The sequence below is a fragment of the Genypterus blacodes genome, unplaced genomic scaffold (genome assembly GCF_046128005.1).
Source record: "Genypterus blacodes isolate CSIRO-AG114 ecotype Tasmania unplaced genomic scaffold, CSIRO-AGI_Gbla_v1 ptg000031l_1, whole genome shotgun sequence".
Lineage (NCBI taxonomy): Eukaryota > Metazoa > Chordata > Actinopteri > Ophidiiformes > Ophidiidae > Genypterus > Genypterus blacodes.
Genome location: NW_027466844.1, coordinates 330,102 through 344,908, shown reverse-complemented (window position 1 = coordinate 344,908; position 14,807 = coordinate 330,102). Strand labels below are relative to the sequence as shown.

The following is a 14,807-nucleotide window of genomic DNA, read 5'->3' as shown; positions in this document are numbered from 1 at the left end:
GTGTGTGTGTGTGTGTGTGTGTGTGTGTGCATGTGTGTGTGTGTGTGCGTTTGCAGTTACCCCATATTCGAGAACCCGTATCCTCTCACCATCCACGAGTCTCCTGTGACCTGCTGCGAGTACTTTGCCGACTGCCCGGCGGACCTCATACCTGCACTTTACTCTGTTGGCTCACGGCAGAAGCGACAGGGCTACAGCAAAAAGGTTCCACACCCGTTTTGATACGTCTTTGTGGATTTGTGGTTTTTGCACAGACAGCAGCGCTCGAAACTCGGAAAGACTTAAATTTCCCCTCTGACACTTTTTTGGAGCCAAGAGCATTTTAACTAAGGGTGTGTGTGTGTGTGTGTCTCATTGCCAAAGCTCAAGGTCCTGACAACATCGTCATGGAAACAGTTCACTTCTTGCATGAGGGAGGCGCCTAACTAGAAGCAGCGACGAGTAATGAGTAAATTACAACAACTTCATTATGAAATGCCTCTTTGAATGTATCACACCTTGCAAATTAATGATATGTAACTGCATAATAGCGCCCCGGGGGGGGAATTTTCCTTCATGTCACTCCGGATAATGGTATCATAAGAGAGCTAAATGCCGAAATTAGAATTTTAAATGTCCCATACCGCTGCCTGTAGCTATCATGCCATAAGACAAACACAACAAGGTTACAACATCCACAAAGGACACGCAAACGCATCACGTTGGCATGTCGTGGCTACACTTCAGAGCTAGTTTGTCATGCTGCGGAGCGTTTCCTCCACTTCTGTAAAAAGCGATATGCTTTAACGATCTTCCTCTGGCTTCCTCCTTTCCCTCCCTCCTTCCCTCCTCTCCCCCTTTCTGTCGGACCCCCTGCCTATTGGGCCATTATGCGCCGCCCGTGTTCTCTTCCCTCTCGCCTTGTTCCAGCGCTCTGTCGGAAAAATGTCAGCGTGTACTGACCCAAACTGAGGGCCGCCCGGCTGCCATTTTATTCTTATTTTCTTATTTATTTATTAATTTCACTTTGTTAAGCAAAAAAGGCCCCGGCTGAGACTGCGGGAGGGCATTCTCACATAAAGATCATCGTGAGTCATCCCGGTGACCTTTTTGTACGTGACGACGTGTTCAAAGCAGCCCCCACCATCCCACCCTCACACACACACACACACCGTCTCAGATGGATACAACACACATTCACAGGGCCGCACAATATTTATATAATGGTGACGGATCCCTGCCAGCTTTTTGTATTGATGTGCTCCATCGTCTGTACTCATTCCTGTACTCTTACACGCTCTAACATAATGTGTCTGTGTGTGTGTCTGTGTGTCTGTGTGTGTGTGTGTGTGTGTGTGTATGTGTGTGATATCTGTTCAGGAGTGGCCTATTAGCGGAGGAAACTGGGGTCAAGGCACACAGAGCTACCCAGAGATCATCATTACCGGGTAAGACGCTACAGATTTCATTACCTCGCCGTTATTACCTCGGTGTAACTCAATTACCCGCACTTCTTTTTGCACAGTCGGGGGCCAACGCGGCTAAAATATTTACTGCAGGTCTTTACGTATTCCGCTCGTGTGGGCACTTCCCTGGATTTTTTTTGATGTTTATTATCGGGCGGCTAAGCTGTCAAACGGGGGGGAAAGAGGAGGGCAGAAGGGGGGCGTTTAACAGAACACATGCGGCAAGGATGTGACATTGAGGTATGAGCTTGGCAGAGGGGCGCTCTCGTTCCTCTCCTTCCTCCCAGAGTTGCCGTGTTCCTATTGTGCCCGTGTATCTCTCTCTCTCTCTCTCTCTCTCTAGCTCTGCCACAAGCTGCAAAATGATTCCTTCCCCTCGCTCAGCCCCCAACTGGCACCAAAACAATGAGAGAGGGGAAACATTTCATTATTGCTATTTTTCCTTGACTGTTTTTTCTTTCTTCCCCTGCCTGAATTTCCAGGCACGCTGATGGAACGGTGAAGTTCTGGGACGCTTCTGCAAGTGAGTTCTATGACTGCTACGCATTCAGTACAACTTTGATCTTCTAATACTAAGTCGCCAACCAATCGATCCTCCTCCTCCCCCTCTATTTGTCCAGTAATGCTCCAGGTGCTCTACAAGCTCAAAACAGCCAAGGTGTTTGACAGGAACCGGTCGAAGGAGGACAAGGGCAGCGCGGAGGTGTCGGATGAAGACCCCTTCGCCATTCAGATCATGGCCTGGTGCCCCGAGAGTCGGATGCTGTGTGTGGCCGGGGTGTCGGCCAACGTCATCATCTACCGCTTCAGCAAGCTGGAAGTGACCACAGAGGTGGTGCAGGTGGGCGTCGCTCTATAATCTGGATTCAATACTAAACATTCCTCCGACATCTTTCTGTGTTTGTCAGTAATTGCCATCAGCGTTCTCTCTTGTTTTTGCTTTTGCGTTTTAAAAGGATGAGAAACACAAACACACACACACACACACTCACACACACACACACACACATGCACATATAAATCTGCCAAGTCAAAGGCAGTATGGTTGCTATGCCAACAGACAGAGCAGTGAACAAGCCAAGCTAGACTGTCATTACAATCTGCCTTGATAATGATGTAAGTGGTTATGGGGGTGTGATGGAAGTCAGTTTTTAATGACATAAAGTGAAATGCCATTTAATCTGTGTGTGTGTGTGTGTGTGTACAGCTCCCATAGTGCAAATAATCAGGTGTGTGTGTGTGTGTCCTTATTTCTGACTGTTGGCCTTTGGATCAGTGGGGTTTTTCCATGCAGTTTAATCTATTTCTATATTTCTACAAGTCTAACTTTATACATGTGGTAGCGAGTCCCTGCAGGATCTGGTGAAGGTCAGTGGGAAGGTCAAACACTTCCTGGTGACCTGGGACAGGTGAAGGTACAGGGCCCCCTGAGACAGAACGATGGAGGAGGAGCGCTGATGGCTCTGGGAATGAGACTGACAGGATGCAAAGTAGTAACAGATGATGAGCCTCTTGTATGTGTGTGTGTGTGTCTGAGTGTGTGTGTGTGTCTGTGCGAGGGTGGAGGTTGCAGAGAAGTAGCCTGAAGGAGGACTTGGAATATTTCAGTACTGGAAGACCTCTTTGACTCTCAATCTGCCCACACACACTCACACATACACACACACACACAACGCACGCACACACGCACACACTAAACACGCACACACACTCCAATCCCTGTCATCAAAGCGACTCTATGCAGGGTCACATATCTTTTTGTCGCCTTTGAGGAATTTGTGAAGAAGTTTTGTGGCCTCCTTATGGAAGTTTGTTCATCTGTGTGTGTGTGTGTGTGTGTGTGTGTGTTACTTCCACAGTTACTGGAGGTGCGCATGCAGTACGAGCTGAACGACATTGAGTCTCCCGAGGGTGGAGGGGGGGACCAGACGCCAGCGCTTCCCACCCCTGGTGCCTCCCCGCAGACCAGCGGCCCGCCCTCACACCCTTCCACCAGCAGCAACAACTCCGACAGCGGCAACATCCCCTGCCTCAAGTACGCAACAGACACACACACTCAGACACACACACAGGCACACGCACACGCAAGAGCCGTGCCTTTAGACTCGAGCACCCTCACACAGACTTAGTCAGCGCCTGAAGCATTCTCAGCCGCAGCCTTTCTCATCATGCCCTCGCAGCCACTCCACTCACACTGAACCCTCTGACACACACACACACACACACACACACACACACACACACACAGCAGCCTCAGAACAAACGACAGCTGCACCACTTGTCATCCTCTCTCTCTCTTTTTTTTCTCTTTCCCTCTTTCTGCTTCCCTCTCTCTTATCGCTCGACCCCCCCCTCTCTCTCCCTCTCCCTCTCCCTCTCTCCCTCTCTCTCTCTCTCTCTCTCTCTCTCTGTCTCCCCATCTCGCTCGTCTCCCAGAGTTCGCAGCACGCCCCTGAAGCAGTCGCCGGGTTACCAGGTGGACGCGGTGATCCAGTTGGTGTGGGTGAGCGGCGAGCCTCCTCAGCAGATCACCAGCCTGGCACTCAATTCCTCCTATGGCCTGTAAGTTTGCACGCCCGCCCCGGCCATCTGTCAGCCGCTTGAGCTTATACGTGAAGCGGTCACCAGAAGGGGTCAGGATGAGGATGTGTCTTAAATTTAATGAGCAACTACCACAACTTCTTGTACCTTTAAACAACCTAATATGATCCTGGAACAGACTGAGGAGGGGAAGGAGAGAGAGAGAACACAAGCTGATTTCTGACCATCTGTCCCCCCCAGTGTGGTGTTTGGCAACAGCAACGGTCTGGCCGTGGTGGACTACATCCAGAAGACGGTGGTGCTGAACTTGGGGGCGGTGGAGCTGTACGGCTCCAACGACCCCTACCAGAGGCAGCCGCGCTCGCCACGGAAGACACGGCAACCATCTGGAGGTAAACAAGAAGGAAGAGACGTTAGCGCGCCGCAGCAGAGGGGTGTTTGTTTCCTCACAAATACCAAATCTGGGTGCATTTCTTACATTTATCTTGCCACTGCAGCTTACTAACAGCTAAAAATAGAACTACAGCAAAACCCAGAGGTCCAACCGGGACGATGCCATCTATACGCCGATCGAGATTTGAAAAATGAACCAGATGAGGTCATGCTGCAAAATGGAATAAGACACCTCGCAGCCACAAAACACTATCCTGCTTTTGTTTATAAGGTCGATACAAGAGCAATTTCCCGACATAAACACAAATTATTTCAGTCGTTGTTACATTTAATTGACTTTGACTTTTTCCACTTTGTTCTTTTGCTATCTCTCTCTCTCACACACACACACAGCCTCACATACTTTTCCCTCTTACAGGCTTTACTGCTGCAGCTCCATAGACATACTGAGAATGTTTATTATGTCTCTAAGGATATACTGCCATCATGTGGCGCATAAGAGTAATGCAGCCACATTTAGATGCCGCAGTGGCATGACTGTATCAGCAACACTTAAAGCAACTGTTTGCTGAGTAAATGTGTGTGTGTGTGTGTGTGTGTGTGTGTGTGTGTGTGTGTGTGTGTGTGTGTGTGTGTGTGTGTGTGTGTGTGTGTGTGTGTGTGTGTGTGTGTGTGTGTGTGTGTGTGTGTAATTGTTTACATATAAAAGCATGGTTTACATTAACATTCAAGCACAAAGGCACTTGTGACCTCCACGCATATACAAGAATAGACCCACTGGCTTAACACACACACATACACACACACACACACACACACACACACAGCATCTGGTGTCATTGCCTTGTAAGCAGTGGGTTGGCACCTGTCAGATCTTGGGAGTGTAAGCAGTAATCAGGCATCCAGCTGTGACTCTCTTGTCTACTCAACTGTCTTCCTCACAGGACAATGTCACACACACACACACACACGCACACACGCGCACGCACAAGCACGAGCGCTTACCCTTGGATTGAATCGGAGCTTTGTTTTCTCTGCGGCAGGTCTGTGTGATATCAACGAGGGGTCGGCCACATCAGAGGACCGCTGCAAGTCTCCCACTTCAGGTAACATGTCCTTCAGCTTCCTACACAAACATGTAAACATACATAAACAGCATATATATCATGTATGACACGACAGCCAGGGAAGCATTGCTATGACAAATGATTCAAAATGCAATTTAAGTAGCAGTATTGTATTGGGGACTTTGCTCATCAAGCTGGAGAGTTATCCACAATCTCTCCTAGAATCCTTATCACAGGTGAATTCCTTACATTCTGTAGCTTTCCTGAGCTCAGGTCCCAAAGGTGCAGGTGTTTTGTTTCAACAGACAGGAATACGTTTGTTTAAATCTCTCGCAGCACCCTGGGAAAGTGTGCAATTTGTGCTAGACGGGATGGTGAATTAACGCGACAGGGAAGAATTGTAAGCTGAATGGAATTGTTAAACAAAAACTCTGCAGTCTGCTGGGAAAAGCCATTAAATTCTATTTAAGTGTTCAGTTAACAAGAAAGTTCAGTTTCTGGGCCCTGGGGTGTCTTCATGAACTGTATAAGTGAATGTTCTACTGCACATTTGAAGGGTCACCAAGGTGTCTGTGACCGTCGTATCAGCAGTTTTCATATCTGTGACTATGATCAGACACAAGCCACTAAGCTTCTGTCTATTAAAGGAATGCAGTCTGTTCCCCCTTAGAATTTCATCTGAAGTATGGCGAGGAGAGAAAGAGCCCAGATCTCACAGCTCATTAGGACTAACTCGGCATTAGTGGAGAGGCTGAAACGTAAGCTTTACCGAATTATGAAGCTTAAAGGTCAGGGAGACAACAAATCTCAAAAAGTCTGAAGTCTCTGCCGCCGCTTCCAGGTACGATGGCTGTTCTGACCTCGGCGCCTGCCAGACTGCAGCCTGCGACATCTGTCTGATCTCCATTATTCATATTCAGACAGACAGACAGACAGACAGTGGCGCGTGTGTGTGTGTGCGTGTGTGTGTGTGTCATTTTGTTTAAGGTCAAGCGGGACACTAAAGCTCCCAATTAGATTGTGCAGCACATTTACCAGCTAGACTGTCGCTCAGATGTTTCCTCAATGTCAAAAGGAGGAACAATTAAGTAGATTTGTATGCTTGTTTCTCCTATTGTTAAATATTATTATATGACTCAATACAATAGACTTTATCAGTACGATCCATCATTCTTACTTCATATTGTCTTTCCCGTTATTATGCCGACATTTCCCGGTTAGGAAACCTAGAAGGAAATGTGGAGTGACACCATTTTGGAAGCATCTTTACTGACTCCCAAGTTACATCTAAGGACGAAATGACTCATTATGGTTGCCGATGGTTACCAGTAAAGCCAGATCGAGTTTCTAACCGTACATTTACTCTACTCCCCCCCCAACCCCTCCCTCCCCCCTAAAGTGTTGACGTCAAACAGCAATCTACAGCAATTCTACAATGGCGGTGGTAGAGGAGGTAAGATTGGCCAAAGATCCTGGTTTAGAATCTTGTTGACGCAGGTCAGACATGATCCTCGTGTGTCCCCCGCCTCCCCCTCTCCCCAAACTGTCTCCGTCCTCCGTGTCCCTTAGTTGTCAGGAAATAGACTTAGAGAGCACACATGCAACACCAGCAACACATGCTGGTCTCCCTACTGCATGCTACGTGTGTGTAGCACGTGTGTGTGTGTGTCATTGTAAGTGTGCTTGTGTGTGTGATATCTGTCGTGACCTTTTTAAGAACAGTGTCTCTGTCTGTCCACCGCTGACCCGCGTGTTTGACGTTCTGCCCTCGTGTGTGTGTGTGCGGTTTGATCCGCAGGAGGGCGACGCGTCTGTGTCCATTTTGACTTTGAGTGTTGATGGCCGACAGAAGGCGACTTTGATCAGCTGACTTTGTTAACAGTGAAACATTCACCTGATTCTGGATCCCAGTTTCTTTCAGATTCAAGAGAAATTCAGTCGAGGTAGATCAAGATCAAATCAAGAAAATGAGTCGAGGTAGAAATATGTTCACTTCTGACCAAATCAGAGGGACGAGTTTGGATTGAGCCCCAACAAATCTGAGCCAGAGAGTCAACAACATGAGCAACATGAGCAACATGAGCCACCTGAGCAACATGAGCAACATGACCTCATTTAATTTAACTTTATTCAAGCCTTGGATTTCTTCAGGATCACTCTAAAAATCTTCTTAATAACTTAACCTGCATTGTTTTGAGTCCAGAATGTAATTTGCATATGAATAAATGGTGGGATTTGACCAACTGAAGTCTGCTCAGTAAACCAGTTTGGGGCTCAAATCAATCAAATCTGTCTGAGATGAATAATTCTAACGATGGATTCACGTATTCAAGTGTTTTGGTCAGATGTTAGAGTCTCAATGTAAAGAGATAATTTATAAAAATGGCTGCCTGTCTAGCCTACTAACTAACCCTCCTTCTGTCCTACACATCTAACACCCTCATCCACTGTGGCTCTATTGATGATGCACATGTGTATTTTTGAAACAGCTGTAAGTCAGTCATCAAGGAATCCCCGCCTGCAATAACTTAACTGCCTTTCGATCTTCTCCACTGCGCTCCTCCTCCTCCTCCTCCTCCTCCCTGTCCTGTCCAGTGTGGTCAGGTGCATGTTGCTGTGGCATGACGCTCCCGAATGGCTGCGCTATCTTTTCCTCCAGGGTCAGGATCATTAGGTCACGATGCAGCCCCAGAGCAGCCTCCTTTTGTCTTTCATTCTGACACTGCATGCCTCAGTGATACACAGCGTCTTCCCACAGTGCCTCCTCTACCTCCTCTTCCTCCTCCTCCTCCTCCTTCTTCTGTTGAGCATTTTGGCCTCTGAAGCGATGCGTTGCATGGCATGGTGTGTTAGCTTAGACAGTGTTTGTAAAGCCGGATGTTTCTCTTTTTTCCAGCAAAGATGTCACGGAAATTAAGCTTGCCTACTGAGCTCAAGCCAGACTTGGGTAAGCCTTGACTTCGTGCCTTTTACCAAAAAAAAAAAAAAAAAAAAAAAAGCAAAGCAAAGAAAAATTGTCTGAACTATACCATATATATATATTTTATCACTTATCATGACTGGATTTCACCACATCCCTCCATCACATCAAGTCCTAAGTGTGTCCACAAAGGTCATTGGCCTCCAAATGTGGCGAGCCGGGCAAGATGTGCTGTTCAGTTTGCATGAGGCGTAAACTAGCATAAAAGCAGCGAAAGACGCTAAAGAGCAAGGCTGTGATACACACAAGCAGCTATTGACCTTCAAATTGATTTCTTGATTGATCCGATTGGACTTAAAAGCGCATTTTTTCCTTCTTTTTAATCAATTCCAAGTTTGCTACAGTGCTGCGTCCCCGCCCGGCCCTCAGTGCAGGGGGGACACACTGTGTGGGTCAATGGTGCTAACGCTGAAACAACGCTCACGCCCAACATTCTCAGCTTTCCCATAGCTTTTGCAGCTTCCTCTTTCCTTTTTCCGTTTCCGTTTCTTTTCCTTTCTGCGTCAGATTCTTTCTCCTTCTTCTTCTTTTCCAAAAAAGAAAAACAACGAAGGAGACATTTTCTTCCCAAAGCGCCGCAGAGGTACAACCCTACGTGCCTGATTGCTTGTTATCGCACATACAAAGACCCTGACAGATTGAGTTTTGATGTGTTTTTAATTATTGATGTGTTTATGGGACAGCTTGTAACGCTGTAACATCACAGGTGTTCTGTTCGGTGCCGCTCTGCTCAACACTTGACAACATTTGAGGATCCACCTGTCCCACAGACCATGTATTAATAATGTTAAAAGTATGTGGGAGCGCGTACTTGTATGGATTTCTCTCCCACTTGTGTACACAGAGAGTAGAATCCCCATCAGTCAAGAAATATGTGAATAATCCTCCATTTTGTTTGTTTGTTTGTTTGTAACAATCATGTGGATGTGAAGAATCAAAGTGTGAAGTATTGTTTGGATCTATTTTGGTGTGTGTACTTGTGTAGTTGTGTTTGTGCGGTGTGGGTGGCGCTCTGCGGGTGCTTTACCTCTCTCTCCGTTTCCTCCTCACTGTCCTCCTATCTGTATGCCCGCCGCGGGGTGCCAACCCACTAGACCACCGGGACAATTCCTTCAGCCGCTCGCGCTCCTCCAGCGTCACCAGCATCGACAAGGAGGCCCGCGAGTCCATCACCTCCTTCCAGTTCTGCGAGACCTTTGCGCGCAAGGGGGACGCCGCCTTGACTCCCTGTGTGTTCGTGGGCACGTCCCTGGGCACCGTGCTGGTCCTGGCTCTCTCCTTGCCGCCTGCCGGGGAGCAACGTCAACTCCAGCCGGTTATCATCTCGCCTACTGGTGGGTGATGTGGGCGGAAAATGGTGGGAGGGGTAAAAGTCACCAAGTATGATTGATTGATGTAGTAAATCAAAGCGTCAAATTCCAAATCCAAGTCTTTGCCTCCTGTTTTTCAGGCATGTTGGTCCGGCTGAAGGGCAGCATCTCCCGGATGGCGTTCCTGGACTCCTCGGGCTCCCTGCTGCCCTCCGCTCACGAGCCCTGGTTCGAGCCCAACGTCACGACAGACGGCGAGGAGCGGGAGAAGGTCCGCAAGCGCCGGCCCGTCTCCGTGTCCCCGTCCACCTCCCAGGACCTCAGCGAGAGCCAGTACGCCGTGGTGTGCTCGGAAAAACAGGCCAAAGTCATCTCCTTGCCCTCCCAGACCTGCATCTACAAACAAAGCATCACCGAGACCTCCTTCATCCTGCGCGCCGACGTGGTGCAAATGGGCCAAGGCGTGTGCGTGGCGTGTTTCTGCGCCAACGGACACATCATGACCCTCAGGTGAGAGACCGAGTCTGTGTCAAAGGTCAATAACACCAATATTGGTCTCTATGGCTGTGATTGAAGCTCTTTTAATGCTGTGTGGTGATTGTGAGTCGTTCTACATTCTGTTTATGTGACAACTTCAGTTTGGAATTGCCTGATTAGACTAAATTACGTCATAATCTGATTGACCTCTGACCCCTGACCTCTAACTTAAAATCAGGTACCATTGAGCACATAGATCATGGTACTAAATCAAGTCCCCTTGTCCAGTTTGCCAGGACTGAGACCGCTCATGGATGTAAACTACCTGCCTTTGACCGACCTGCGGATAGCCAGAACGTTCTGCTTCACCAACCTGGGCCAGGCCATGTACCTCAACTCAGCCACCGAAATCCAGAGGATCACTTACAGCCAGGAGACCTGCGAGAACCTACAGGTGTGTAAACAGAAACACGAGGCAATTACACAATGCAGGTTGGACACAGACACTCCAACTGTGTGTGTGTGTGTGTGTGTGTGTGTGTGTGTGTGTGTGTTTCAGGAGATGCTGGGTGAACTTTTTACACCAGTGGAGACACCAGAAGCCCCCAACAGAGGCTTTTTCAAAGGTCTCTTTGGAGGAGGAGCACAGTCACTGGACAGAGAAGAACTATGTATGTAACGCCCCCGCACACACACACACGTCAAGCCACTGCATTCTACATCAACCTCTTCTTCACACTTTCCTTCTCCTTGGCTGCAGTCGGCGAGGTATCTGCTGGCCGGGCGTCCCGTGGTCTGGCCCAGCACATCCCGGGTCCCGGCGGGATTGAGGGCATGAAGGGAGCCGCCTCCGGAGTGGTGGGAGATCTGGCACGCGCCCGGATAGCGCTGGACGAAAGGGGACAGAAACTGGGCGAGCTGGATGAGAGGACAGCCGCCATGATGGCCAGTGCAGACTCCTTCTCCAAACACGCCCACGATGTAAATTTGAGGACCTTTATTTCTATTTTGACCAATGTTTAATGTAATCTCTGAAAAATTCCCAAACGATCCCTAAATGCAAACCAGTGGTGAACATCTGTATGAAAGCACATGTTCACATCATTACAGGATAAAGTAAGAGCCAATACATGATGATAGATTGTGTGAGACTGTGTGACATATGGCACAGTGACGCATCATTTCCTCTCTCGCTCTTCATCTTCATGTGTTCAAGCTATTACACAGGGATACACTGCCCTCTAGTGGATGGTCTAAGTATGTATTGTGGTTCAAGCTATTACACAATTCTTAGACCATCCACTAGAGGGCAGTGTATCCCTGTGGCAGCTTCATTGTAGTTACAATTTATTTTCAGTGACAGAGTTGACAGGATTTTAAAGACACTAATCATGTTTTTGTGTGTGTGTGTGTGTTGCCAGATGATGCTGAAGTGCAAAGACAAAAAATGGTACCAGTTCTGATCAGTGATGAGGGGAGGAGCAGAGCTCCACGGACAGAGATATCACCTTCAGACGGCTCATTTGGACCCACAGTGACCACCCCACCACCACCCCGCGCATCTGTCCGTCCGTCCATGCATTCGTCCGTCCATCCCTCCGTCAGTCTGTCTGTCCATCAGTCCCTCCCTCCCTCCTTCGCTGGGACACTTGGGATTCTCTTCCCTAGCACAAATGATGAACACTGTCCTTACCTCAGTCTCAGGGTGGAACTGAGGAGTGAGCAGGGGAGAAGGACAAACTCAGAGGGAGCCTATACACGGTGTCGTCATACGTCCACGTCTCTCCGTTTTGTCTTTTCGTTCATCCTCCTCCTCGAGGGGAAGCCGGGTCGCTCCGTCGCACCTGGAGATCCTCCATTCTCATTTGCCAAAAACGTCATTCACTGTCGTCCCCGCTCCGAGGCCCTTTTCCGTGGGGGGCCAGTATTCAAACTTAAAAAAAAATCAGACGAATAACTGATGAAACAATGGCTACAACAATTCTTCAAATGCAAAAAGAAGGAAAAAGATTCTAAATACATAACTAACTATATATACATAAATCTGATTAATGTGCAATGCTGTATTCTCGTCCGAGTGACAAGTACAAAAAGAAGAAACCAGGAGAACTCAACATGGAGACACACAGCGGGAAGGCCGAAGGAGGCGGCGCTGAGTTGCCACGGCGACGTTGACGCCTCCTCTATGCAGAGTGTCGGCGGGACGTTTGTTTCTGATGTACACTGGATATGCCGTCATCTCGCTCGGCCTCTAGACTCTCCTCCGTGACGTACACACACCCCTCACACCTTTACCCACAGTATGTGTGTGCGTGTGTGTGTTTACGTTTCTTACCTTATCGCCACTCCTCTGTTTCATTTCAGCGTTTTGGGTTTCTTGCTCCGTCTGTATTATTGGGAAAATCTCTTATTTTTCTATTGTTGTGAAAGTGAATTATATTTAATTTGTTGAAAAAGGAAAATATGTATTGTGGCTTTTGTCCTAAAGTTGAAATTCTCCTTATGAAAAGGGCTGGAATCTAAAGGAGGGCAAGGATATAAAAGGCATATATCGTTAAGTTTAGTCCTCGATGACATCATGGGGTCGCTTGGACTTCGTTGATTATCTAATGTGACGTTAACTGCCTCCATCACCCTCTATTGCCATATGCTTCCACGGTTTGGCTTAGTCTGCAGGCGTGTGTGTACAAATGCCGATGAGGTCACTGTTAAATACACTCATCATCTAGTTTTCAGGAGTGTGAGATTCTGTAATGAGCAGAAATCATATTTATGCGTGTTCCTATATGCAGGAAGAATATGTACATGGGTGTGTAATCCTTTCAAAGCATATATACATTTTTGAAACACGTTTTGGTTGTTTTTAGGCGACACTTGTATGAATGAGAAACGTGTGTGTGTGCGTGTGAGTGTGTGATATATATTTATTGAGGTGCAAAGGACGGCCTTCGGTGTCAGAAACCTCCAGAAAAAAAACATCCGCCATCGTTTTGAACTCGTTTCCATCTCTGTGTTTTGTGGTAAAGCTCAAAACGTGGTGTGTGTGTGTGTGCGTGTGTGTCTCTCTGTCGACCAGGCTTTTACCGTTTTTCTGTACATAGGTAAATAGTTTGACAATCTTAAGACCAACTGGAAAGTACACGTTGAGGTTGCCCCGGCAACACAAGAGGAGAGAGGCCATATTTTTTCTGACGCCAAAGAGTTGCTTTAGCTTTTCCGCTGCATTATCATTCCGCCTGTCACTCCACCAGGGCGAGACAGTATATATAACAAATTATGGTTTCACCCCCTGAGGAGTGAGTGTGCGTCCATCAGTTCCGGCAAAGGTTTCATGGAAAAATATTAGCATTATTCACAACTTTGTCAGCCATTTATTGTACTACTTTACTGACAATAACGCAGTCATGGTGAAATGTAAACATTTGGCCCGATGCTTAACTCTCAAAGTGGCCTCAGTGCAGGTAAGGCCGCTTCCTTTAAACTACCACCTGAACCATTCAGCTGCAGCTCAGTCACAACAGTATTTATGGTGGTCATCTGTGTGTGTGTGCGTGTGTGTGTGTGTGTGCGCGTGCGTGTGTGTCTCTCTGTGTACGTTTTCTTAATTTCATGTTTTGGTTGTTTTAATAATTGATGTTGATGTCCTCGTCTCACCCCGTTCAGCGTTCTGTGTCCAGCTGAGTGTCTGTTACATGAAAGTGTCAACACAATAATGACAGAGTGACGATACTGACAGGAAAAAAACGGAGGGTGGCCTCTGTGCCACATGCTCGGCGTTTGCACTCTTTCTATCTTTGCCCTTCGCGCTCTGAAACGTCTCTTCCTGCAGCGAGTCTTCCATCGACTCCACATGGGATCTACACAGCTACACACCTTCCCCGTGTTTACTCGCCATCGTAGTGTGGATGTCGATACTGTTTCCAACCCCCAGAGGTGAAGAATAAAAATAAAAACGACTTCAGGAAAACTTGTTTTCGTCACACGTCATCCTCAAAGATCTGTCCAGTCTTCTCCCCTCAGTCCCTAATGTTCTTTGTGCGTTTTCCGTCTTTCTTTACGACTTATTTGATCATTTTGAGTGCTTTGTTTCTTGTCCATACACTACAGTATGCAGTATTCTTACCCTAATACAACCCACATACTCAAACAACACGAGGGAGTCCTGTCTATCTGCCATAAACCATCTTCTGTCCTGGATTCAACAGTTATCGGTGGGTTGCAGTATTTTTCTCATTGTAGCCAATTTTCTTGTACAGTTTTATGCAACTTTCACATGGATGTTTATGACTTTATCTGCTGCCACAAAATTTAGAAACTCTGTAGATAGAGATTACTGTGCAATGGAAAATAAAAGTGGAAAATGTACCTTGCTTCACTGCCTTTTTTTCCCTCTGCTGAGATAAGACTCTTCATTTGTGTTGCTGCCTTGTCAAATTGGCAAAAGAACAGAGAATCTATTCCAGGTAATATCTATCACAGAGACAGCTTGGTTATTATCTGGAATGCACAATAAAACATTCGTTGGAAACATTTTTTCTTCTAAACTCTTCATTTGGATCATTATTTTACATCCTCGTCTATGTATCTGCCCACT

General features: G+C 47.3%; 1 protein-coding gene across 4 annotated transcripts in view; it reads left to right on the top strand.

The window, feature by feature from the left end:
* Positions 1 to 11,736, top strand: part of stxbp5a (syntaxin binding protein 5a (tomosyn)) — a 60,268-nt gene extending 48,532 nt beyond the window's left edge. Inside the window, exons 12-27 of one of the 4 annotated variants that reach the window (XM_076145866.1) lie at positions 57 to 204; positions 1,360 to 1,427; positions 1,928 to 1,968; positions 2,066 to 2,286; positions 3,305 to 3,480; positions 3,882 to 4,007; positions 4,227 to 4,378; positions 5,423 to 5,485; positions 6,846 to 6,899; positions 8,343 to 8,392; positions 9,478 to 9,760; positions 9,877 to 10,246; positions 10,502 to 10,667; positions 10,773 to 10,884; positions 10,974 to 11,194; positions 11,635 to 11,736. In XM_076145866.1, the coding sequence (XP_076001981.1) occupies positions 57 to 204; positions 1,360 to 1,427; positions 1,928 to 1,968; positions 2,066 to 2,286; positions 3,305 to 3,480; positions 3,882 to 4,007; positions 4,227 to 4,378; positions 5,423 to 5,485; positions 6,846 to 6,899; positions 8,343 to 8,392; positions 9,478 to 9,760; positions 9,877 to 10,246; positions 10,502 to 10,667; positions 10,773 to 10,884; positions 10,974 to 11,194; positions 11,635 to 11,676 (2,293 nt within the window). In that variant the 3' untranslated portion in view covers positions 11,677 to 11,736. Of the gene's footprint in view, positions 1 to 56; positions 205 to 1,359; positions 1,428 to 1,927; positions 1,969 to 2,065; positions 2,287 to 3,304; positions 3,481 to 3,881; positions 4,008 to 4,226; positions 4,379 to 5,422; positions 5,486 to 6,845; positions 6,900 to 8,342; positions 8,394 to 9,477; positions 9,761 to 9,876; positions 10,247 to 10,501; positions 10,668 to 10,772; positions 10,885 to 10,973; positions 11,195 to 11,634 lie in introns of all 4 variants that reach the window. The other 3 variants (XM_076145867.1, XM_076145868.1, XM_076145869.1) reach the window with 3 other exon arrangements.
* Positions 11,737 to 14,807: the final 3,071 nt, after the last annotated feature.